The 24,473-nt window shown below is 44.3% G+C and overlaps 1 protein-coding gene across 4 annotated transcripts in view; it reads right to left on the reverse strand.

Moving 5' to 3' along the window:
• The window catches only part of SPATS2 (spermatogenesis associated serine rich 2), a 143,849-nt gene that overhangs the window by 7,552 nt on the left and 111,824 nt on the right, over positions 1-24,473 (reverse strand). For all 4 annotated transcript variants that reach the window (XM_062203714.1, XM_062203715.1, XM_062203716.1 and 1 more), the window contains 4 exons: positions 22,063-22,242; positions 18,782-18,917; positions 5,868-5,926; positions 520-629 (listed from right to left, as the gene is read on the reverse strand). In XM_062203714.1, the coding sequence (XP_062059698.1) occupies positions 520-629; positions 5,868-5,926; positions 18,782-18,917; positions 22,063-22,242 (485 nt within the window). The remainder of the gene's footprint in view (positions 1-519; positions 630-5,867; positions 5,927-18,781; positions 18,918-22,062; positions 22,243-24,473) is intronic.

A 24,473-nucleotide genomic window follows, 5' to 3' on the forward strand; every position in this document is an offset into this window, starting at 1 on the left:
CGGATGAAGCTCCTGGGTCCTGGTTTTGGCCTGGCCCAGCCCTGGCCTTTGTGGTCATCTTGGAGAGTGAACCAGCAGATGGGACATCTCTCTGTAACTCTGTCTTTCATATAAAATGAATAAATCTTAAAAAAAAAAAAAAAAGAGAGAGAGAGGGAGAGGGAGAGAGAGAGAGAGAGAGAGAGAGAGAGAGAGAGAGGCTGACACAAGTCCAAGAACATTCTGGCAGCTGCACGGGATGATGGAGGTGGTGGTGAAGAGAAAAGGCCAGAGCCGAGGTTCAGCAGGGGTCAAGTGCACAAGACCTGCTCCGAGTGAGCACTGGGGAAACGGTCTAAGGCCCCAGCTGGGACAGCTACATAGACAGCAGTGCCACTCACAGAAAGGAGGCCTGTGAGAGGGCCAGGCGTGCCGGGGGAGGGTCATGGGTTCACCTTATCCAGCGTGGCCATGAATTATGCAGACTTGCTGCGTTAGCCCTTGAGAGGAAGAAGAAAGGCAGAAAGAAGGAAGCTTTACCTTGATATCAGCTCTGAGCTCAACCAGTTGCTCCTCTGACATTCGAACAGCCACATCAGTCATCTTCTTCAGAAGTTCCGCTTTCTTTTGTCGGCTGAGCAAAATTTCCACTGTAGGGAAAAGGAAGTGTGGCTCTTATGTTGTTGCCAAACAGCATGAAGAAGAACTAGGACCACAAGCCTTGCAGCGTGTGTTTGGACAGCCACCCACCCAGAAATGAAACACCAAAGGTCCAGTTCTCACCTTCTGAAGGGTCTCCAAAGACAGAGAAAGGGTAAACGTGTTTCATAAGTCACAAAGACTCATAAATCATTTGTTATTTTTTTCTCCTCATCATAGTCAAAGGATAATTTTTTACAAAGAATATAAATTAAATATGCACACATGGTTAAAAAAGAAAAGCAACTTCAGCTAGCGTAAATGGGTATAACACAAAATGTAAAAGTGGTCCTCTTAGTGTTGCTTCTGTGGTTTCTTCCCCAAAGGAAGCCACCGTCAGCAATTTCTTATTTATATTTCCAAATATTTCCATGTAGATGCAACATGTGTATCTCTCCTCTTCTGCCCTCCACACAGATGGGAGGATATCATCAGCTACTTACACATAATCTGTCTTGAAGTTCATTCCCTATAAACCCACCTGGATTACCTCCATTCCATTGAACCACCACCCAGCATTCCACGATGGGATGTTTAGGCTGCTACTTCCCTGGAATCTGTCTACCTGATGTGTAACTCAGACACGGCCACGGCTACAGTGGATAACGGGCAAAAGAGCTTCTGCCGGGGAGCAGAACGAGGGACTGTCAGATACAGCACCCACAGAACCTTCTCCACACCCCAGCAGGGACTCCATTATTCCTGGCGGAAGGACGGAAATTTGCTCAGAAGATCTGGCCTTTCTGTGAGTGAGCAGGTGAGCATGCTCCTGGTTTGGAAAAGTGTGGGATGGGGGGCAGCTGAAGGGGAGGACTGCGGGGAAGACCATCGGTTAGCCAACTGACTAGTCATTCTTCCTCTCCTTACCTATCAGAGTCTAATGCTGTTGGATACCAATGTGCTAAGTAAAAAATCTACATTTCCTGGCTTTGCTATAGATGAGATGATTGCACTGGAAAAACAAACAAACAAAAACTCGGGTTTATAGACAGTTCTCAGTAGGAGTCTCACTCAGTTGGCAAGTAATGTTCTGCTGTTCCTTGACGGGAGCCAAAGAACTTGTCTTCTGACTCCGAGCACACTCTCAGGACGGCTGGGCAGGTGCACAGAGGAGCCTGGGTCCCTGACATCATCTTACAGGTGCCAGCCCCAAATCACACACCTCTGGACTTTTCACTTGGTAAGAGCAAAGTGAACTTATATTCAGACCACTCTGTTGTATGTAGCCAAACTCATCTCTAGATTGCACACAGAATCCTTAATGCACTAAGAAATTAGCCAAATTTATGTTAGAAAAAATACAATTTTGGCCGGCGCCGTGGCTCAACAGGCTAATCCTCCGCCTTGCGGCGCTGGCACACCGGGTTCTAGTCCCAGTCGGGGCACCGGATTCTGTCCCGGTTGCCCCTCTTCCAGGCCAGCTCTCTGCTATGGCCCGGGAATGCAGTGGAGGATGGCCCAAGTGCTTGGGCCCTGCACCCGCATAGGAGACCAGGAGAAGCACCTGGCTCCCGCCTTGGGATCAGCGTGGTGCACTGGCCGCAGTGCACCAGCCATGGTGGCCATTGGAGGGTGAACCAACGGCAAAGGAAGACCTTTCTCTCTGTCTCTCTCTCACTGTCCGCTCTGCCTGTCAAAAAAAAAAAAAAAAAAAAAAAAAAAAAAAAGAAAGAAAAAGAAAAAGAAAAAACAGAATTTTTCAAAGAGCTCCCTCAGGTAGGTATTCAGAGAGATGAATGTCTTTAGCAAGTTTACTTAGCCCAGCTGCCATTTTTACGCCATCCAAGGGCTGCCCATGCCCATGCCAGAGAGCCAATCAGGGCACAGTTTCCCAAAGTTGGAAACCTGCCTCTTTTTTATTTTTATTTTTTTAAAGATTTATTTATTTATTTGGGGCCGGTACCGTGGCTCACTTGGTTAATCCTCCGCCTGCAGCGCCAGCATCCCATATGGGCCACCGGGTTCTAGTCCCAGTTGCTCTTCTTTCAGTCCAGCTCTCTGCTGTGGCCCGGGAGGGCAGTGGAGGATGGCCCAAGTGCTTGGTGCCTGCACCCACGTGGGAGACCAGGAAGAAGCACCTGGCTCCTGGCTTCGGATCGGTGCAGTGCTGGCCATAGCTGCCATTTGGGGAGTGAACCAATAGGAGGAAGACCTTTCTCTCTGTCTCTCTCTCTCTGTCTATAACTCTATCTGTCAAATAAAAAAAAAAAAAGATTTATTTATTTATTTGAAAGGCAGAGTTCAGAGAGGGAAAAGGCAGAGGCAGAGAAGTCTTCCATCCACTGGTTCACTCCCCAAATGGCAGCATCAGCTGGAGCTAGGCCAGACCAAAGCCAAGAGCCAGGAGCTTCCTCCAGGTCTCCCATGTGGGTGCAGGGGCCCAGGCACTTGGGCTATCTCCTGCTGCTTTTCCAGGACATAGCAGGGAGCTGAATTGGAAGTAGAGCAGCTGGGACTCGAACTGGCACCCATATGGGATGTCGGCGCTGCAGGCGGCAGCTTAATCTGCTATGCCACAGCACCGGCCCTGGAAACCTGCCTCTTTAACAGAAGCTTCTTAACACCAAATCCCTAAAGCTACACGATCTACTGGCATAGCTCCCAAGATGAAACCAATCTGCCACTTGTATGAAGCTCATTTATTTCGGTTCCAGCTTTATGAGACTCTGTGACAAAATTACAGATCTCACATAACAGTAACTCCCAGCACCTAACTGCACAACACTGGACAAGTCATATTCTTCCAAAGAGCAAGTTTCTTCATTTATGAAATGAAAAACTTAATTAACTAAAAGGGTTGATATGAAGATCATATATGAATATGTGAAAAAATCCTGAGCTGTAGAGTACAGTGAACATACTAATTGTTTAGTAAAATTATAATGTGTAAAAAGAAGTCTCTGAATTTGATACAGTAAGATTGTCCATGAATTGATAAAGGGTTGAAACCGGGTGACAGCGTTCACTGTATTAGTCTATTTGAAATATCCTTGCAGTTTTTTCTTCTAAAAGATATATTCTGAAAAGTTCCTTCTCAAAAGGACTGTCTCCTTACTCGCTTTATCTGAACCTTCATCTTCAAAAAGAGAATATGCACATACAATGAGCTCAAACTGTCAAGTTTAGAAATTTTGAGACATATTGCTCAACGTAGATGAAACCTCGCAGGATCTCTGCTACGCTCTCAGCATTCAAGTTACAATGGGCAAAACTGAACTCAGCTAAGTGCTTCCCAGCTGCCTCCTCTGGCCCATGACCACAGCCATAAATGACCCAATCCTGAGTCAGCACCTCGACCCAGCCCCGTATTTCTATTCTTAACAGTTCGAGGGTGGGTTTGAAGAAGCAACTTTCCTAATTATTAAATCCAGCATTACAAATGCATGAAGGCAAAATCCACCAAGTCACTGAGACTCTAAAAGCATTCTCTTCTTTTAATGCAGATGAGTTTCTCTCAACCTAATTTTTTAAAAGATTTATTTATTTACTTGAAGTGCAGAGTAAGAGAGAGAGAGAGAGACAGAGTGAGAGAGTAAGATCTTTCATCTGCTGGTTCACTCCGCAAATGGCTACCATGGCTGGAGATGAGCTGATCCAAAGCCAGGAGACAGACACTTCCTCCAGGTCTCCCATGTGGGTGTAGGGGCCCAAGGACTTGGGTCATCTTCCACTGCTTTCCCAGGCCATAGCAGAGAGCTGGATGGGAAGTGGAGCAGCCGGGACTTGAACCAGCACCTATATGGGATGACAGCGCTGCAGGTGGCAGCTTTACCCGCTATGCTATGGCGCCAGCTCCCAACCTAATTCTTAAAGACCAAAAACCAGAAAAGACCTTCCATACATACCCCTACAAAAAAGTTCTGGGATAGGTAGTGACAGGAATGCATATACTTAACTGTAGGCAACCTAGTGAAGCCTTCTCTAATTGTGCTACAGGGTTTTTTTCCCCCAAATAAAAAAAATCCCAATGGAACTATTTAATCACTGGAGGGAAAAGCAAAATAAAACAGGGCCCATGCTTCTGCAGGATATTTTATTCTCCTAAGGTTAATGTTATTATTATTATTTATATAATAATATGTTATTATTACAATAATATAGTATATTAATTTCATGCTGCAGACACCATGATGCAGTCTCCTACACAATAAACTCTACCTTCAAAATAGTTTGGAAATTAATTTTTTTAAATTATGTATTTATTTATCTGAAAAGGAGAAAGATCCATTCACTGGTTCACTCCTCAAATGCCTCCAACAGTGGGGGCCAGGCCAGATCCCCCACACAGGTGGCAGGTATCTAACCATGTGCTGCCTCCTAGGGTATGTACCAGTAGGAAGCTAAAATTGGAATTAGAGCCAGGATTTAAACCCAGGGGCTCCAACATGGCTTGGGCTTACCAAGTGATGTCTGAATTGCTGAGCCAAACACTTGCCCCTGGAAATGCTTTTAAAACTGGTTCTTGGGACCGGGGCTGTGGCATAGCGGGTAAAGCTGCCATCTGCAGTGCCTGCATCCCCTGTGGGCACCAGTGGAAGATGGCCCAAGTGCTTGGGCCCCTGCACCTGCATGGAAGACCTGGAAGAAGTTTCTGGCTCCTAGCTTTGGATCAGCCCAGCTCCAGCCATTGAAGCCATTTGGGGAGTGAACCATTGGATCTCTCTCTGCCTCTGTTAACTCTGCCTTTCAAATAAATAAATAAATAAAATCCTTAAAATAACAACAATAACAACAACAAACCTAGCTCCTGTATTTTGTCTGAAAGGATTCATATACCAGTGCAGTATAACTGCTCAATATTATTTAAACACATAAAGTCCTGTGTGGCATTTATATTGTGCTTTTGTTATGAGGGTTGGGAGGCAGTACCTGAAGTTTATGCAGGCAATAACTTTAATTAAAGAGCAAACAGAAGCAAGTGGTTAAGGTGCTCACATCCCATACCAGACTACCTGGTTTAGATTCCTGGCTCCAGTTCCTAAATCCAGCTTCCTGCTAATGTGGCCTCTGGGACTCAGGTGGTTGGGCCCCTGCTGCCCATGTGAGAGACCGGAATGGAGTTCCTGGCTCCTGGCTTGTTGTGGGCACTTGGGGGATAAACCAGTAGATGGGAGCTCTGGGTCTTCATTTCTGTTTCTCTATCCCTCTCAAATAAGTATGAATAAAAAATAAAAGATCAATCATCTTACTTGCTTCAGCTTTCACTTTGTCCATTTCAGCCAGCAATGCTACTTCCCGATCCATTAAACTAGGAAAAGATGACAAAGGGAAAAGAAGGTTTGATCAAAAACTCAAGTGCAGAAGTGGCACATGATTAACAGTGGAGAAAGACTGGTGGATTTGATTACTAAAAGTACATTGCACAAAAATGCTAATGACTCACTTTAAACAAAGACCATTTTATGGGTTTCCAGCAAGACAGACAGACTCAATTCTCTTTTATTTCTGTGTGTTATAGTAGACCAGTTGCCAAAAACCCAGCAGTCGAGCATCAGTAGATGGCAGCAGCAAGCTATGTGAGACATTCCTTAGTAAACTGTTCTAAAGCAAAAATCGCCTGTAGAAACCACTTATTTCCACATATGCACTCACGTAGTCTTTATATTCTGGTCTATAAAATTTGACAACCTTTCTTTTTTTTTATGACTTTTTTTTTTTTTTTTTGACAGGCAGAGTGGATAGTGAGAGAGAGAGACAGAGAGAAAGGTCTTCCTTTTTGCCGTTGGTTCACCCTCCAATGACTGCTGCGCTGCTGCCGGCGCACCACGCTGATCCGAAGCCAGGAGCCAGGTGCTTCTCCTGGTCTCCCATGCGGGTGCAGGGCCCAAGCACTTGGGCCATCCTCCACTGCCTTCCCGGGCCACAGCAGAGAGCTGGCCTGGAAGAGGGGCAACCAGGATAGAATCTGGCGCCCCAACTGGGACTAGAACCCGGTGTGCTGGTGCTGCAAGGCGGAGGATTAGCCTGTTGAGCCACGGCGCCGGCCGACAACCTTTCTTCTAACAAGTTTTTGCCAAGCAATATCCCTGCTAGGGCACAGGAAATCTATCTATAACTAGAGTTCCTGCACTGTCAACAGCTCAGCACAGCGGCGCCAGGTCCACGGACACTGTAGTCCTCAGAAAGCAGAATATCCAGAAGAGACAGACACACCAGGCTGTGCTGGGTTCTGACCAGCATCTAACAGTAATCCAGAAAGGGTGGAATTAAGATTTCTAGCAGGCTTTTTACAGAAAAAGAATACAAAACAGGCCACTAGAATGTTTTCTAGTGCAAATATAAATGGTTTGTAGGCACATAAAGTTTCCATGTCCTTATAGAAGAGCCCATGTCCTTCAACGCCAAAGGAAGCAGTAAGGGGCCAGTGTTGTGGCCCAGTGGGTCGAGCCACAGCCTGCAGCGCCAGCAGCCCATACTGGAATGTCAACTTGAATCTTGGCTATAAGGCTTCCCATCCAGCTTCCTGCTAATGTTCCTGAGAGGCAGCAGAAGATGACCCAAGTGCTTGAGCCTCGGCTGTTGGAAGCATTTGGGGAAACGAACCAGCAGATTTGGAAAATCTCCTTATTGCTCTTTTAAATAAATGAAGAAATAAATCTTTTAAAATATTTAAGGGGCCAGTGTTGTGGTATAGCAGGTTAAGCCACTGCCTGCTGGAGTCCCAGCTTCTCCACTTCCAATCCAGCTCACTGCTATGACCTGGAAAAGCAACAGGGGATGGCTCAAGTACGTGGGCCCCTATACGCATGTGGGAGACCGGGAAGAAGCTCTGGGATCCTGGCTTTGGCCTGGAAAACTCCCGACTGTTGTGGCCATTTGGGGAGAGAACCAGTAGATAGAAGAACCCTCTCTCTCTCTCTCTCTCTGTTATTCTGCCTTTCAAATAAATAAAAAATAAATCAATCTAAAATATTTAAAAAAATAAATAGGTTACCTCATTGTGCAACTTCTGGTCGCAAATAATCTTCCTTTCCGTCCATTTCAGTTTGCTTAGTTGTGTGTGTATATATATATATACACATACATACACACATGCATACATTTTTTTAAAAAAATGATTTATTTATTTATTTGAAAGTCAGAGTTACACACAGAGAGCAGGAGAGGCAGAGAGAGAGAGTGTGAGGTCTTCCATCCACTGGTTCACTCCTCACATGGCCCCAGTGGCTGGAGTTGTGCCAATCTGAAGCCAGGAGCCAGGAGCTTCTTCCCAAGGTCTCCCAAACAGTGCAGGGACCCAAGGACTTGGGCCATCTTAGTTGGGGATATATAATTTAATTATTATAATTTTAATCTTGAATGAGCATGAAATGTTCCAACTCTTGAAATTTGGAGTTCACTGTGATTTATCCTTTTGAATGGGACTATAACTACGGCGTTAGTAAGAGTTCCATTCGTGTTTCTGATTGTAAAAGCAGTCACATACACATACATACAGATTCAATTTCGCTCAATACGCAGTTATGTTAGAATAATGCAGTTAATATGGAAACTTTAGTGTGAGACAAACAAATATGTGTAAGGCAGGATCATTTCCTCAAAGATCAAAACCCTCTCTAGGGAGCTGCCAGAGAACACAAGTTTGACAATTGCTATGCATGATGTTAATAAACAGACTTACAACTACACAATTTGGACTGGCATATTAATCCCAAAGCACCAGACTGGTGAGAAGATACAACTATTGTGGGGCAGCAGTACTTTGCTAAGAAAGCAGTTCCCAAACCTTGGTAATATTTTGCTCCAAGAACTCTAGCAGCATTTGAAATACCTAAAAGGCAAAACAAAAGCAGAACTGAAACAGGAGCTGCCGGCCTACAGGGTGACGTCACCTCTCTCCTGCGGCCAAGTACCTTAGGATGCAGACACCGTGCCAGCACGTGACAAATTCTGTCTCTGACAAAGCTTGTAAAATATTTATTAAAAGACTTCAACAAATAAGGAAGCTCTCCACAGCTAGCCATCTCTTATGAAAATCGAATGACATATCTAGCATGGAAATAACGCTCTGCACCACCACAGACTTCTCTGTAGCAATGTGAGCTGGCACGCTGTGACATTCCCCCTGCGAGAATGACTACATCTATATAAATCATCTCTGTTTCTTGGCTGACTCACTGGTGACCACAAAACGTTCCCAGGGCAGTGCATGGACAACTATGTGACTCCTCCATTCAAAAATCTAAGTTTGCATTTTCATGCCAGAACAATAAGCAGGTGAGTTCTGCGCTGTGAATGTGTGTGTCAGGCTGCCATCTACCCAGAGTGTCTACTACAGGGTCCTGTGATGTCGGCTCCTTAGATGGGGGAAGCTGGTTAACTGAAGCTGTTGGGATACTTTCTTGAAGAAAAACTCAGTTGAATTTTATAATTTACCATTAAGATATTAAAATGAATAAATGTTAAACTATTGTAATAATAACTTTTTCACTGAAAGTACATTGTATTGTGATGGCATCACTGACACAGCCATACAATCACCTTATAGAACTATGATATATTTTTAGGTTATTCATGTGCAAACACAGCATTTAGGGGTGATCTATTACTATTTCTGCAACTCCTAAATGGCTGCACCAGCACACAGACACACACACTTATAATAAAAAGTTGGGGAAATGTGTGCATCACAAAATAGATACAGAAAACGGCAAGGTTTGAAAGGGAAAAGTAGGTTAGGTATAAGGATAGTGTCAGAGACATTTTTTACAATTGAAAATAATAATTGATTGTAACACAGCTTTCTAACAAAAAACTTAAGCTAAAATTTTCCATATTCTCCTGGAGCTACATGATAGTCCCAGTCTACACTGGCCAAGAGGTTCAAAGGCACCTGTGGTTGAAGCTATGGTTCTCAATGCCGTACCTGTGAGCAGTGAGCCCTCTCAGGGAAGAGTAAAGGCTCATTGGGATGGTCAGACCCTGTCTGTCTCCTCACTCACCCCAAACCTTCAGACACTCAGCTCCTCTCAAGGCTTTCCTGAATGGACAGGCACCATAGCTAGCATCTGGTACTGCTAATGACATTCGCCGAACACTGCTAGAATCCTGTTTGAAGATATTATGAAACCTGGCCTTGATTGGCACAGGGAATTTCCATCTCCCTTCTTCAGTCATGAAAGATGGTTTTCGGTGTCTGACCACATTCCTAAGGGAACAGGCTGGCAGCTGGACAGCAGCATCTCCCTTCCTCCACAGCCACACCTGCTCATCTTATTCTAAAGCTTCTGCATAATGTAGTTATCAGAACAGTTCTTCCTACAGCTTTACCATTCACATCCCCAGCATATACTGTGTCCACCATTTGGAGCAAATCTTTTAATTAATATGTTTAACATGCAGCTATTGATTCTAGCTGTTGCCTTCAGTAATTCCTTGTTAAAAAATTGTACATTATCATTTGTGTATGGCTGATGCAGTCAAAAATATTATAATAAAAAAACCTAGCAATTGTACAGTCAATTATTTCAAGGGACAATACTCTAAACCACTCAATAACGTTCTTAGAAAACATTTGTACTTGATTTTACTTGCTTAAAACCTCAAATCTATTTATTCTAATTCCATTAGCCAAGCAAGGCAGAAATTCAAGCAAAGCCAATGCAAATGCCTCCCCCCCCCCCCCTTTGAAGATGCTTTCCTCTTCCCATATAAAACAACCAAAAAAGGGGCTGATGTTGAGGCTCAATGGGTTAACTACGTCTGCATCACTGGCATCCCATGTGGGTTCCACTTCCAGTCTAGCTCCCTGCTAATGCACCTGGGAAAAGCAGTGAAAGATGGCCCAAGTGCTTGAAACCCTGTCACCCACATCGGAGACCTGGAGAAAGCTCCTGGCTCCCAGCTTCCGTCTGGCCCAGCCCTGGCTATTGCAGCCATTTGGGGAATGAACCACTGGATGGAGATCTTTTCTCTTTTCTTTTCTTTTCTTTCTCTCTCTCTCTCTCTCTCCCTCCCTCCCTCTCTGACTCTGCCTTTCAAATAAAAAATAAGTAAATCTTTAAAAAAAAAAAAAGCTAAGAGTGTAAGTCACAGTTCTTGCTAGGTTCATTTCCAGTGGTCAAAAGCAGTTCCTCTCTACATTAATCTAAGAGACCACGGGACTTAATAATGGCTTTTTTTTTTTTTTTGACTGGCAGAGTGGACAGTGAGAGAGAGAGAGACAGAGAGAAACGTCTTCCTTTGCCATTGGTTCACCCTCCAATGGCCGCTGCGGCCGGCACGCTGCGGCTGGCACACCGTGCTGATCTGAAGCCAGGAGCCAGGTGCTTCTCCTGGTCTCCCATGCAGGTGCAGGGCCCAAGCACTTGGGCCATCCTCCACTGCACTCCCGGGCCACAGCAGAGAGCTGGCCTGGAAGAGGGGCAACTGGGACAGAATCCGGCACCCCAACCGGGACTAGAACCCAGTGTGCCGGCGCGGCAGGCGGAGGATTAGCCTATTGAGCCGTGGCGCTGGCCAATAATGGCATTTTATAATCTGTTTCAGAAAAAAGAATGGGTAGCAATCTCTATTACCATGAAGTACACTATTCAAGTTTCCGGTTACCAGAGAAAAATGGTGCAGGTGTTATACCCATAGCATGAATGGCTGGCCAGATCCTCATTTGAAACTGTGGTCTGTCCTTTTTAAATCCTCTCTGGTTTTTACAGCTCCACTGTCTAAGGCTCCAGAAACAGGGGAGAAATGTGGACAAGGGAGGTAAAGACTGGAGAATAAAGCAAACAGGAACATCAGATAAGGTGCAGAAGATGGAAGAATGGGTTAAATGGAAAAGTATCACTTGATACCAGGTATGACCTTGAACAAATTTTTTTTATATTTATTTATTTTATTTATTAGAAAGTCAGAGTTACAGAGAGAGAGAGAGAGAAGGAGAGGCAGAGAGAGGGACAGCGGTCTTCCATCCACTGATTCACTCCCCAAATGGCCGCAACAGCTGGAGTTGGGCCGATCCAAAGCCAAGAGCCAGGAGCCTCCTCCAGGTCTCCCATGCGGGTACAGGGCCCATGGACTTGGGGCATCTTCGACTGCTTTCCCTGGCCATAGCAGAGAGCTGGATCAGAAGTGGAGCAGCCGGGACTTGAACCAGCGCCCATATGGGATGCCGGCACTGCAGGCGGTGGTTTTACCTGCTATACCACAGTGCCGGCCTGGAACAAATTTTTTTAATGCTCATCTTTTCTCATCTCTAAAAGGAGCGCAATACTACAAATGATACTGTTATTTACATTAGAGATGCCGTGCACAAAGCACGCAATGAAAGCTCAGTAAATGACAGCACAATTATTACCTTAACTCCTATATTCCTTTTGATTCCTCAGTTTCAGCAGACTACCTCTTTAGGAAAATGCCTTCATATTAACTCTGCTAAATCATTACACACTCCAGACTATTGCCTAGAAATTCGTAAGCAAACAGGCATACAACGCTAACACGGTGTATGCAGTCAGAAAGAAATGAATCAAAGATAATTTTAAGGGAAGGGGAAAGTTTAAAGTTATATTAAAAATTACATCCTCACTAGATTACAATTATTAAGAATATGTATGAATATAAAGGACACTAGAACATAAAAATTATGGGGCTGGCATTCTGGTACAGTGGGTAAAGCCACCAATAGGCAGAGCTGGAGATTAAAGGATAGCAAGAAGCTTATTGTCCATTAAAACATAACTACAAGAAAATACTATCCAACTATCCAACTTTGACCCCACAGCTAAATTAACGTGAGTTATGGGATTAAAAACAGTCAACTTCTGGTGGGCTTACGTAGTGAGTGAGTCAGATCTGAATTTGTTATTTTGGAACACTAGCGCTTGGGCAGTGGTTGGAGTCCTGGGGGCTCTACTCTGATCCAGCTACTTGCTGATATGCCTGGGAAAGCAGGAGAAGATGGCCCAAGTACTTGGGCCCCTCCACCCACATGGGAGACCCAGAAGCAGCTCCTGGCTCCTGGCTTCAGCCTGGCCCAGTCCTGGCTGCTGCAGGCATTTGGGGAGTGAATCAGTGGATTAAAAGATCTCTCTCTTCTTTTTCCCCCCAAAGACTTATTTATCTGAAAGTGACCGAGAGAGATGGAGAGAGAGAGAGGAATCTTCCATCCACTGAGATGTGACCAAAGAAGAATGGCTTTCCCCTCTTGAATTACAAAATCAAAGGAACACTTACAGGCCGGCGCCGCGGCTCAATAGGCTAATCCTCCGCCTTGCGGCGCCGGCACACTGGGTTCTAGTCCCGGTCGGGGCACCGATCCTGTCCCGGTTGCCCCTCTTCCAGGCCAGCTCTCTGCTGTGGCCAGGGAGTGCAGTGGAGGATGGCCCAAGTGCTTGGGCCCTGCACCTGCATGGGAGACCAGGAGAAGCACCTGGCTCCTGCCATCGGATCAGCGCGGTGCGCCGGCCGCAGCGCGCCTACCACAGCGGCCATTGGAGGGTGAACCAACGGCAAAAAGGAAGACCTTTCTCTCTGTCTCTCTCACTGTCCACTCTGCCTGTCAAAAAAAAAAAAAAAAAAAAAAAAAAGGAACACTTACGGTTTTATTTTTCTGAGCTTAAAAAATACTCTCAAGGGCTCAGTCAAAATCCTGGTCTTCCCTCATTCTAGCGCTCTTCCATAATGACTAAGTCCCTTCCTTAGTCCCCAAGCCCTCCACAGTGAGGTTTCTTTGACAGTCTGTGAGCTGAGGAGCAAATAACGTATGTGGAAGGCGCCAACAGTCTCCAGCCTTCACAAGCTCCCGTGGGAGAAGCAAGCCCTCCATGGCAACAGGTAACTGGTTCAGAATACATGGGTTCAAATATTGGCTCTGCAACTTAGGCAAACTGCTACTAAAACTCAAACCTCCTTTTTTTTTTTTGTAAACAAATTAAAAATATGTGGGGCCTGTGTTGTAGCACAGGAAGGTTAAGCCACTGCTTGCAATGCCCGCATACCATATGGGAATGCCAGTTCAAGTCCCATCTTTCTGCTAATGTGCCTGGGAAAGCAGATGATGGCACAGGTACTTGGGCCCCTGCCATCCACATGGGAAATCCAGATGGAATTCCTGGTTCTTGGCTTTGGTCTGGACCAGCCCTGGTCATTGCAGCCATTTGGGGAGTGAACCAGCAAATGGAAGATCTCTTTCTCTCTGTCTCTCCCTCCCTCTCTTTCTCTCTGTAACTCTGCCTTTCAAATAAATAAATAATCTTTAATAGAATCTATTTTTAATTAAAAATACTCACTTTGCAGGCAAGAAATCAGAATAAATAAGTTAATATAAATGAACATGTTCTGTAAACTGGAAAGTACCCTTCGTACATTATCATTTTCACAGATGGCTAAGGAATTAAATTTTAAATCAAAGAACATCAAGAATCATAGAGGCAGGTACTAACAGAATTAAGACCAAAGTATCAATCATTAAAAAAAAATGGAAGGAAGTCCAGAACATCAGTGCTATGTACATTTTTGATAATGCAGTGCTACACTAGCATATTCCTTTATTTCTTTCCATTTTAGACATTTTTGGAGGTACTTTGGTTCACAAAATGATTTTTAAGCTTTTAGCAACTCTATATAATTTTTTTTCTTTTTCTTTTTCTTTCTTTTTGGACAGGCAGAGTGGACAGTCAGAGAGAGAGAGAAAGGTCTTCCTTTTCCATTAGTTCACCCCTCAATGGCCATTGCGGCTGGCGAGCTGCTGCCAGCACACCGCGCTGATCCAAAGCCAGGAGCCAGGTGCTTCTCCTGGTCTCCCATGCAGGTGCAGGGTCCAAGCACTTGGGCCATCCTCCACTGCACTCCCAGGCCACAGCAGAGAGCTGGCCTGGAAGAGGAGCAACCGGGACAGAATCTGGTGGCCCGACCGGGACTAGAACCCGGTATGCTGGTGCCCCAGGCGGAGGATTAGCCTATTGAGCCGTGGTGCCAGCCCTATATAATTTTTTTTTTCAAAATGCACCCCCAGTGGGGGAGGTAGGGGCTTTTTTTTTTAAATTTATTTTATTTATTTGAAAGACAGAGTTACAGAGAGAGGTAGAGACAGAGAGAGAGGTCTTCTATCCACTGGTTCCCTCCCCAGATGCCCACAACAGCCAGAGCTGTGCCGATCCGAAGCCAGGAGCCAGGAGCCAGGAGCTTCTTCTGGGTCTTCCATGTGGGTGCAGGGGCCCAAGCATTTGGGCCACCTTCTATTGCTTTCTAGGTCATAGCAGAGAGCTGGATTGGAAGAGGAGCAGCCAGGACTCGAATTGGTGCCCATATGGGATGCCGGCGCTTTGGGCCAAGGTTTTAACCTACTGTGCCACAGTGCTGACCCCTCTATATGATCTTTACATTTAAGGACTTAAAAGTATTGGTAAGCCTGATTTTACATAAGAAAATAAAAGCTCAAATAAAAAGAATCACTTCTCTAGGGTCAGTGAAGAATCAGCCATGAAAAATTTCAAACCTCACCACAGATTTATGACTTTATATGTTGTGTAAGCTCAATTTATTGACAGTCTTTCTCTTACCTAATTCTATTAATAAATATCTCAATTTTCATAAAATTGAAATTTTTGTTTTTATTTAAAAGGGGCTGATTGCTGCTAATGCACCTGAGGAAGCAGTGGTTGGGTCCTTGCCACCCATGTAGGTGGAGACCTGGCTGTTGCAGCCACTTGGGGAGTAACCAGAAGTCAGAGGCTCTCTGTGTCTCTCCCTCTCGTTCTCTGTTGCTCTGCCTTTCAAATAAACACATATTAATAAAAGGGCAGCTGAAACAGTATTTTTATACTATGTGTTTCTGTGTGGGCACAAACTGATGAGGTCTTTACTAATTATATACCGAATTGATCTTCTGTACATAAAGAGAATTGGAAATGAAAAAAAAAAAAAAAAAACAACCTGGTGTTAAAATGGAAATGGTATAGAAAATTAATTAATTTGAAAAAAAAATTATGTAGGATCTCTGTCTTTAATGTGCTGTACATTGCTATTTAATGCTATAATTAGTAATCCAATGGTAGTTTATTCACTTTACGTTGCTATGTGGGCAAAATGTGGAAATCTTTACCTAATATATACTAAACTGATCTTCTGTATATAAAGAGAATTGAAAATGAATCTTTACATGAATGGAAGGGGAGAGGGAGCGGGATAGGGGAGGGTTGCGGGGGGGAGGGAAGTTATGGGACGGGGGAAGCCATTGTAACCCATAAGCTATACTTTGGAAATTTATATTCATTAAATAAAAGTTTAATAAAAAAATAAATAAATAAAAGGGCAGCTGAGTGGCATGGCTGTGGGCCTCTCCCACCAACACACTCCCAGGCCTTTCACAAGCCCCGGGCTCTCGCTCCTGTTCACACTCTGCCTCCTGTACTCCTTGAACTGCAGTCAACAGCTCCAACCATGTACAACAGACAAATTTGATCAATTAAAAAGAAAAGTAAACGTGGTTAGAGACATAATTATTACTAAGACACCAATAAGAACAGATTTTGAATACTGGAACGTTTCTGATGTTACGTCCCCACAGATAGGTGTCAACTTTTATTTGGCATCCAAGTGAAAGGAGTTATCCATATAATTTCCCTAGTGCCCTGGTGGGGTAATGTAAATGTAAATGGGGCTGCAAATCTGTAAGAACTCTGCTTGTTTTTGATACTATAACCAACCCAAAAGTGGCTTCCTAAGTGACATTAACTCCAAGTTCTGGTTTGGTGCCAGAGTTAGTTCACCTGCCAATTACATCTCGAAGTAACAACTACAAAGAACATTGAAATAAGGCAGTTTAAAAACCCAATCGGCCCAAGAGAAGGGCTTCACACCCAGCAGGAGAGGCAGGTAATCTCCTTCCTCACGTTAAATCGACTGGCTTGATACTCCTGCTAATCAATCCACACAGAGTTCCAGGTAGGAAACCATTTCGTTTGTCATTTATTGAAGGAGGCTCCTTCTGCTCAGGTTCCAAGCCAGCAGGAACTCACAAATCTCTCCCCTGGAACGGTGTTTCCTGGATCAGGTTTGTTCTGAGTAGAATCAGATCCTGTGGCTAGGCAATGTCAGCTGGACATTCATGGAGACCAGAGCCTGGCGAGGCAAAGCTGTGATGACCTCCACTTAGCTCCTTAGTTTCCCAATGAGCCAACATTACACTGGCAAGAATCCAGTGAACAGGGCATAGCACTTCCTCCCCGAGGCTCAGAAAGGGGAGAAATTAGTTATCTAGAAAAATTTCCAGAAACTAGACCTTAATTGAAGAAGAGTTTGAGAAGCAGCAGGTGATGGCTCAAGTACTTGGGTCACCATCTGTTAATGTAGGAGACCTGGATGGAGTTCTGGGACCCTGGCTTTAGTCTGGCCCAGTCCCAGCTCTTGCAGGCATTTGGGGAATGAATCAGTGGATGGAAGAACTCTTTCTCTCTCTTTCAAATAAATGAAAATAAATAAAAAACAACTTTAAAACCTCTGAGAAGTCCAGTAGAATATTTTAAAAAGTATTTTCAAACATTAACTACCAAACCTGATTTTCATCATGTAACACATTAATATAAAAAATAAATATTCTATAGAATAAAGTTTGAAAAACACAAAATTAAATGCAAATCCAATGGTTAATGATAGAACACAGAAGAGACCCCTGGGGTGAGGGGCATTAAGAGGGCTGAAAGGACACAGGAAGGCAAAGCTACCTCTTTCCTACTTTGTAATTGTTAAAAAGTCACAAGGTGGGCGCTGTGACAGAGTGCGTTAATCAGCACCTGGGATGCCTGCCTCTCATCCTGGAGTGCCTGGGATGGAGTTCCACCTCTGCTTCCAGTCCAGCTTCTTGCTAATGTGCCTAGGGGTCAACAAATGATGGCCCAAGTTATTGGGTCCTTGCCACCCACATGGGAGATCTGGACGGAGTTCCTGGCTCCTAGCTTTGGCTCCTGGCTGTTGTTGGCATCTGGGGAGTGAACCAGCAGATGGAAGATCTCTTTCTCGGACTTCTCTCTCTGTCATTTTGCCTTTCAAATACATATATACCTACATCTTAAAACAAAATATCAGGCCGGCGCCACGGCTCAATAGGCTAATCCTCCACCTTGCAGCACCGGCACACCGGGTTCTAGTCCCGGTCAGGGTGCCAGATTCTGTCCTGGTTGCCCCTCTTCCAGGCCAGCTCTCTGCTATGGCCCGGGAGTGCAGTGGAGGATGGCCCAAGTCCTTGGGCCCTGCACCCGCATGGGAGACCAGGAGAAGCACCTGGCTCCTGGCTTTGGATCAGCACAATGCGCCGGCTGCAGCACGCCAGCCATTGGAGGGTGAACCAACGGCAAAGGAAGACCTTTCTCTCTGTCTCTCTCTCTCACTGTCCACTCTGCCTGTCAAAAAAAAAAAAAAATCATGTCATTTGTTATGGACCCCCGATTAAAAAAAGACCCTAAAGTAAAGACTGTATTATCTACTCTATAATTATTTGTCCCTTTCCAAATTATACTCATTTCTAAAGTTTCATGTGTTCTCTGTACTACTCATTCCCACGTTGTGACCAAAAAACAAACAAACAAACAAACAAACAAAAAACCAAAAAAAGGAGAGAGGGAGAGAGAGAACAAACACAAAGGGGCAGGTATTTGGCCTAGCACTTAAGTCACTGCTTGGGATACCTGCATCCCACATCTCCTAGGTGCCTGGTTCAAGTCCTGGCTCCTCCACTTCCAATCTGGCTTCCTGCTAGTACACATCATGGGAGGCAACAGGTAATGGCTCAAGTATTTGGGTCCCTGCCACCCAGGTGGGAGACCTGGAGGGAGCTCTAGGCTCCTTGGCTGTTGCAGGCATTTAGGGAGTGAACTAGAGGAAGGAAACAACCTCCTTCTATATGTTCCTGTCTTTCTCTGTCTTTCAAATAAAACAAAAATAAGTAAGTAAATAACAACAACCTTGAAAGTCTCAAAAAAAAAAAAAAAAAAAAAGAGAGAGAGAGAGAGAGAGAGAGAAGCCAAAAGCTAGATATTTCATAGGATTCAGACCTGTCTCCACTGTGAAGAGTCATTAGAAACTGGGAATTAAATGACTTGATGAATGGCTAGCCATCTTTATAAACGATCATTTTTGTGTTACTGTTATCAACTGCAGTTTAACTTACCAGCTCTGCAATTCAGCAAAAGCTTGCTTCATTTTCTTAATGGAAGCATCCATCTCTTCTTTAACTACAACTCGATATCGTGCAAGAGATACTGTGCAGCGCTGGAGGTCTTTTACTGATTTTTCAATATTGGAACCTTGGGAAAAAACTCAAGAATTAATAAGAAAGAACACAGACAATCTGACAGTTGAAGCAGAATGCCACGTGGAATATGACTGCTTCCTCAGTGACCACCCTCCTCACAAAAATCTGACATCTCCATAGGTTTTCAAAAAAATAAGCATCCTGGTCAAGATGCAGGAACAAAAGTTGGATTTATCCTCCTCTCTTAAACAACTGAAACATACACATACAATATATGAAACTGGTTTTCAGACAATGGACAACACTTAGCACTTTTCCTCTAAGAAAACAAATAAATGAATGAGGCAACTGCCCCAACCTACTGCCTCAAGAGCCTCTCCAAGCTGCAAGGCAAACAAAAATCCTGAAGTGAACCTGACAGTCTCATTGAATCCCAGGGACAGAGAGCACGCAGGGCCAAGACAGACAGAGTCCTGCAGAGAGCTATAGAAAGATGAGAACTCTGCATAGAGACCTACTGAAGATTCTGGTATTTCTAGTACTCAAACGAGAGAGAACCACTGGAAAGGAACAGGTAGGACAATTTACAGAGCTCACCCAGGCCAGGGAATCTGTGTCACACCAGCCAGAGCAGAGAGACTCCCCCAACAGTGGGGCACCAGAAAGGGTACTGCCTCAGTAGTCAGGCAAACTTAGCCTCTCTAATTCCACTGAACAAACCTTAAAGGCAAGTCCCAAACTGTTCTCATAAAATGGAGTCCAAGAGTAAATCACAAGAATATTTAAAGAAATTTTAAAAATATTTAGCAAGGTGGGCATTTGGCACAGCGCTTAAGACATGACTCGGAATGCCCACATCCAATACCAGAGTGCCTGGCTTTGAGCCTCAGCTCCACTTACAATTCCAGCTTCCTGTAGATGTGCACCCTGGGAGGCGGCAAGTGATAGCTCAAGTACTTGGGTCCATCCCACCCACACAGGAAACCCATATAGAGCTCCAGGCTCCTGGTTTTGGCCTGGCCCAGCCCTGACTGTTGTGCGCATTTAGGAAGTGAACCAGTGGATGGAAGATCTCTGTCTGTCTCTTCTCTCTCTGCCTTTAAGAAAAATAAAAATATTTAACAACAAACAAAGCAAAATTCATAGCCAACAAAAAATTATCAAGCAAATAAATGGAAAAATATGATCCATACTGAAAAATCAATCCAGCAGAAACATGTAGATATGACACAGTTGGGGGCCGGCACTGTGGTGTAGCGGGTACAGTCGCCGCCTGCAGTGCCGGCATCCCACATGGGTGCTGGTTTGAGTCCTGGCTGCTCCACTTCCAATCCAGCTCTCTGCTATGCTGGGAAAGCAGTAGAAGATGACCCAAGTCCTTGGGCACCTGCAGTCATGTGGGAGACCTGGAAGAAGTTCCTGGCTCCTAGCTTTGGACTGGCACAGCCCTGGCCGTTGCAGCCATCTGGGGAGTGAACCAGTTGATCGAAGACCTCACTCTCTCTGCCTCTGCCTCTCTGTAATTCTGCCTTTCAAATAAATAAATAAATCTTTAAAAAAAAATGACGCAGATAACAGAATTAAGAAGATAAAAAATCAAAACCATAGTTAAAAATACCATATGTTTAAGAAGGCAGAGGGCAGCCTCAGCCTGTTAAGGAAAGACGGAGAAGATAGTTCACAAGACGCCAAATGGGATCTAGAGAGAAAGTAAACAGTATCTCAAATGAAAAACACACCACATGGATTTTAATAGTAGACCAGAAACACCAAATGGGAAAAAAATTAATGAATTTGAAGATAGCAATTTAAAAATTACCCAAAATGAAACACACAGAAAAAAAGATTTTAACAACAGCAACAAATTATATGAATACGTCCCAAACTGTCAAAACTCTCTAGACAACAGAATTTAATAGAATAATTCTTCCTATGGAGTTATAAAGTTCTCGTTCTATAGTGTAGCTCTTAAGCACTATATGGTATGTGGCATTTTGTAAAAGGTGAAACACATTTACTTCCTAACACATCTTAACCAATTTCTGAGTTTTCTACCTTTCTATTCACGGATGCCAAAGTTATCCATACAACTGTTGGAAGCTCAGGTCTAAAAAGCCCACAATTATGCAAAGATGCACCTTATCAACTTTTAAATTTAAATTCTTCCTCACACCAACTTGACTTCTTTCATAAGTGGCCTAAAGGCTTTCAAGCCTTGTGATTATCCTTCCTTTTATTTTTGCTTGACTAGGTATTTTCAGACTTGCTGGTCTGCAACAAGCTGAGGGTTAGTACAGGATAGGTTCACTAATTAAAATTTAGCTCAGGTGGGTTAAATAATTCAATAAAGAGCTACAGGTTACAAGTGTCCTTTACATTTCTGTTTCATTTGTTCAGTGAAGAGGAGCAGATCACCACACTTAGATGTATGAAACTCAGAGAGACTATTAATCTCTATTTAATTATTGGCTGTTTATTTAAATGAATACTATTATAAAAAAAAAAAAAAAACAAGGCAGAGCTGGTGTGGGGCACAGCAGGTTAAGCCACTACGTGTGATGCCTGTGTCCCATACTAGAGTGCCAGTTGGAGGCCCGGCTACTCTGCCTCAGATCCAGCTTCCTGCTAGGTGCCTGGGAGGCAGCAGGCGACAGCTCAATCAAGTACTTGAGTTCCTGACACCCATGTGGGAGACCTGGCTCCTGGCTTTGGCATGGTCCAGTCCTGACTGTTATGGGCTTTGGGGAGTGAACCAATGGATGGAAGATCTCTCCTTTTTTGTCTCTCTCTCTCTCTTTGTAACTCTTTCAAATAAATAAATACTTTTTTTTAAAAAAGTCATGTTAGAGATGGGAGACTTTTTACTAGTTCAATGAACTGGAAATAAAAATAAAGGAAACAGCACAAACATTGCAGTAAAGCAAATAAAGTAAACAGGCTGTGTTAATTGGAGAGTCATCCTCACAGGAGAGTTTGACTTCTAACTCACAAAAGGGTCCCTGTCATTATAACAAGACTATTGTGTACCCACTCCAGCTGGGTACACAGAGGCAGGAGGGGTAGGGGAGTCACTGCCTGGAAAACAGAAAAGGTACCTGATGCCCTTCTGAAACCTTATCAGGGACAACAGGAAATCTGCCCTTTTTAGACAAAACCACAGGTTTTTTTATTCTTTCTTACGGAGGTCTCTGACTTACCTAGCTTTTTACTGGTGGAGGAAACTGGAACATCTTCCATCCCCAGAGCTGAAACCTGAGACCCGCTGGTGGATCTGGAGGCACCTCTGGCAGCATTCTTGGCCTGCTGAGAGCTCTGAGTGGGGTGCAGGGTCAAAGGCTTGTACTCAGAATCAGAGACCCCATTCTCCAGCATGGATCCTGTCCAAGGAAAAGAACAGTGTTTTAGAGCATAAGGGGTGAGTCAACTCAACAGTTAAGCACACAAACAAGTAAAACCATGTCTCTTAATAGCTGTGATGGTGCAGAACTAATATCAAAACCAGCACAGTGTGGCTGTTGCTAGTTTCTGGCTTAGCCCTGCTAGGCACCCGAAGGAAGAAAAGCCGAGCCTGTGGCCGACCCACATTCACACAATGAGCTCACTCCTGTATCTCAGAGCTTCCTTCTAGCTTGCACTATGTAGCTCTGGCACAAGAGAGCAAAAACAGTCAGCACCACCAATTTCTCTGGATTCCTTAAATTATGTTGAACAAAAAGGAGCGTCACACTGTTTCAGGGAAAAAAGAATCATAAAAGCTTCATGGGGTAGAGAAAGAGAAAAGAAATAAGAAGAAAGCTATCTCAGAAAAAAATAGAAGCCACTGGTCATCATTGGTTTATCTGAGGTCAGGGTAGGTGCAATATTTTTCCTTTTTATGTGTGTGAACTAATTAATAAAGGAACATCAAAAAAGCGCAGCATAATTTTTACCCTGGAATCACATTTATAAAGCCAGGTGCAACCAGGCACAAGGAACCAGATTAACAAGTAACCTTTAAAGCCAGACATTCCCAGTGTCTACCCAGTCCTCAACAAAAAATGTACAAGACACAACTAACTCATTTACAACTAACTCATATTGTTATTACCTCTTTATCAGAAAACAAAACGTGGATCTGTAAAAATTAACAGTCTAGTTCTTACGAAAGCTGAGATTTATTAGTTTAACAGTTATTAAATATTCCTCACTGTACGGGGTCTTAGAATAACAAAATTCACTAGCCCATCATCATTTTCCTTAAGAAGTCTATAATTAAAAAATACATACACATCTTATAGTCTTCTGCTGTCTCCACAAGTACCCCTGTGCTTATGATGTTACAAGGTTTTCACAAGACTGATTTAGATTACAGTAAAAATATGAGACAACAGAACAAAAATTACATTTCTAGGCCTTTAACAATTATAAAACATGAATTTTTCCACACAAAAGGTTAAAAATAAAACAAACACACAAGAAAACTGAGAAGTGAAAGGCCAGGAACAGGTGATTAGCCTAGTGGTTGAGACACCAGCGTCAGTGCCTGGGACTGAGCCCCGCCCCAGGCTCCTGACTCTGCTTTCCTGTCTTGTCACCATGTGGGAGATCTTGATGGAGTTCCTAGATCTCAGCTTCAACGTGGCCTAGCCACAGACACTGTGGGCCTCTGGGGAGTGAACCAGTGGATGGGAGCTCTCTTTCCCTCTGTGAAAATAAGAAACAAACCAGAAAAAGAGTGATGGAGGAAAGGAGGGAGAGAAAGAAGGAGGGAAGGAAAGAAAGAAAAAGTAAAGGACTAACTAGATTTATTGATTGCTTTCTCAAGCAGTAGGCCTCTGTGTTTTCAAGTGAATGCAACTTTATTTATTTTTAGATTCACCTATTTATTTTAAAATCACAGTTACACAGAGGCAGAGAAAGAGATAAAGGTCTTCCATCCACTGGTTCAGTCCCCAAGGGGCTGCAACAGCCAAGGCTGAGCCAGGCCAATGCGAGGAGCTTCACCAGGGTCTCCCATGTGGATGGCAGGGCCCAAGCACTTGGGCCATTTTTTGCTGCTTTTTCTAGGCCATTAGTAGGGAGCTGGGATCAGAAGTGGAGCATGGGCCGGCGCCGTAGCTTAACAGGCTAATCCTCCGCCTTGCGGCGCCGGCACACCGGGTTCTAGTCCCGGTTGGGGCGCTGGACTCTATCCCGGTTGCCCCTCTTCCAGGCCAGCTCTCTGCTATGGCCCGGGAAGGCAGTGGAGGTTGGCCCAAGTGCTTGGGCCCTGCACCCGCATGGGAGACCAGGAGAAGCACCTGGCTCCTGGCTTCGGATCAGCACGATATGCCGGCCGCAGCGGCCATTGGAGGGTGAACCAACGGCAAAAAGGAAGACCTTCCTCTCTGTCTCTCTCTCTCTCACTATCCACTCTGCCTGTAAAAAAAAAAAAAGTGGAGCATGGCTGTTGTGATCATTTGGGGAGTGAACCAGCGGATGGACGACCTCTCTCTCTCTCATTATTTCTATAACTCTGCTGTATAAATAAACGGATGGAAGGCAGGCAGGCAGAACTGAAGCAGCCAGGACATGAACTGGCACCCATATAGGATGCTGGTGTCACAGGTGGTAGCTTTATTCGCTACAC

Source organism: Lepus europaeus, chromosome 10 (genome assembly GCF_033115175.1).
Source record: "Lepus europaeus isolate LE1 chromosome 10, mLepTim1.pri, whole genome shotgun sequence".
Classification (NCBI taxonomy): domain Eukaryota; kingdom Metazoa; phylum Chordata; class Mammalia; order Lagomorpha; family Leporidae; genus Lepus; species Lepus europaeus.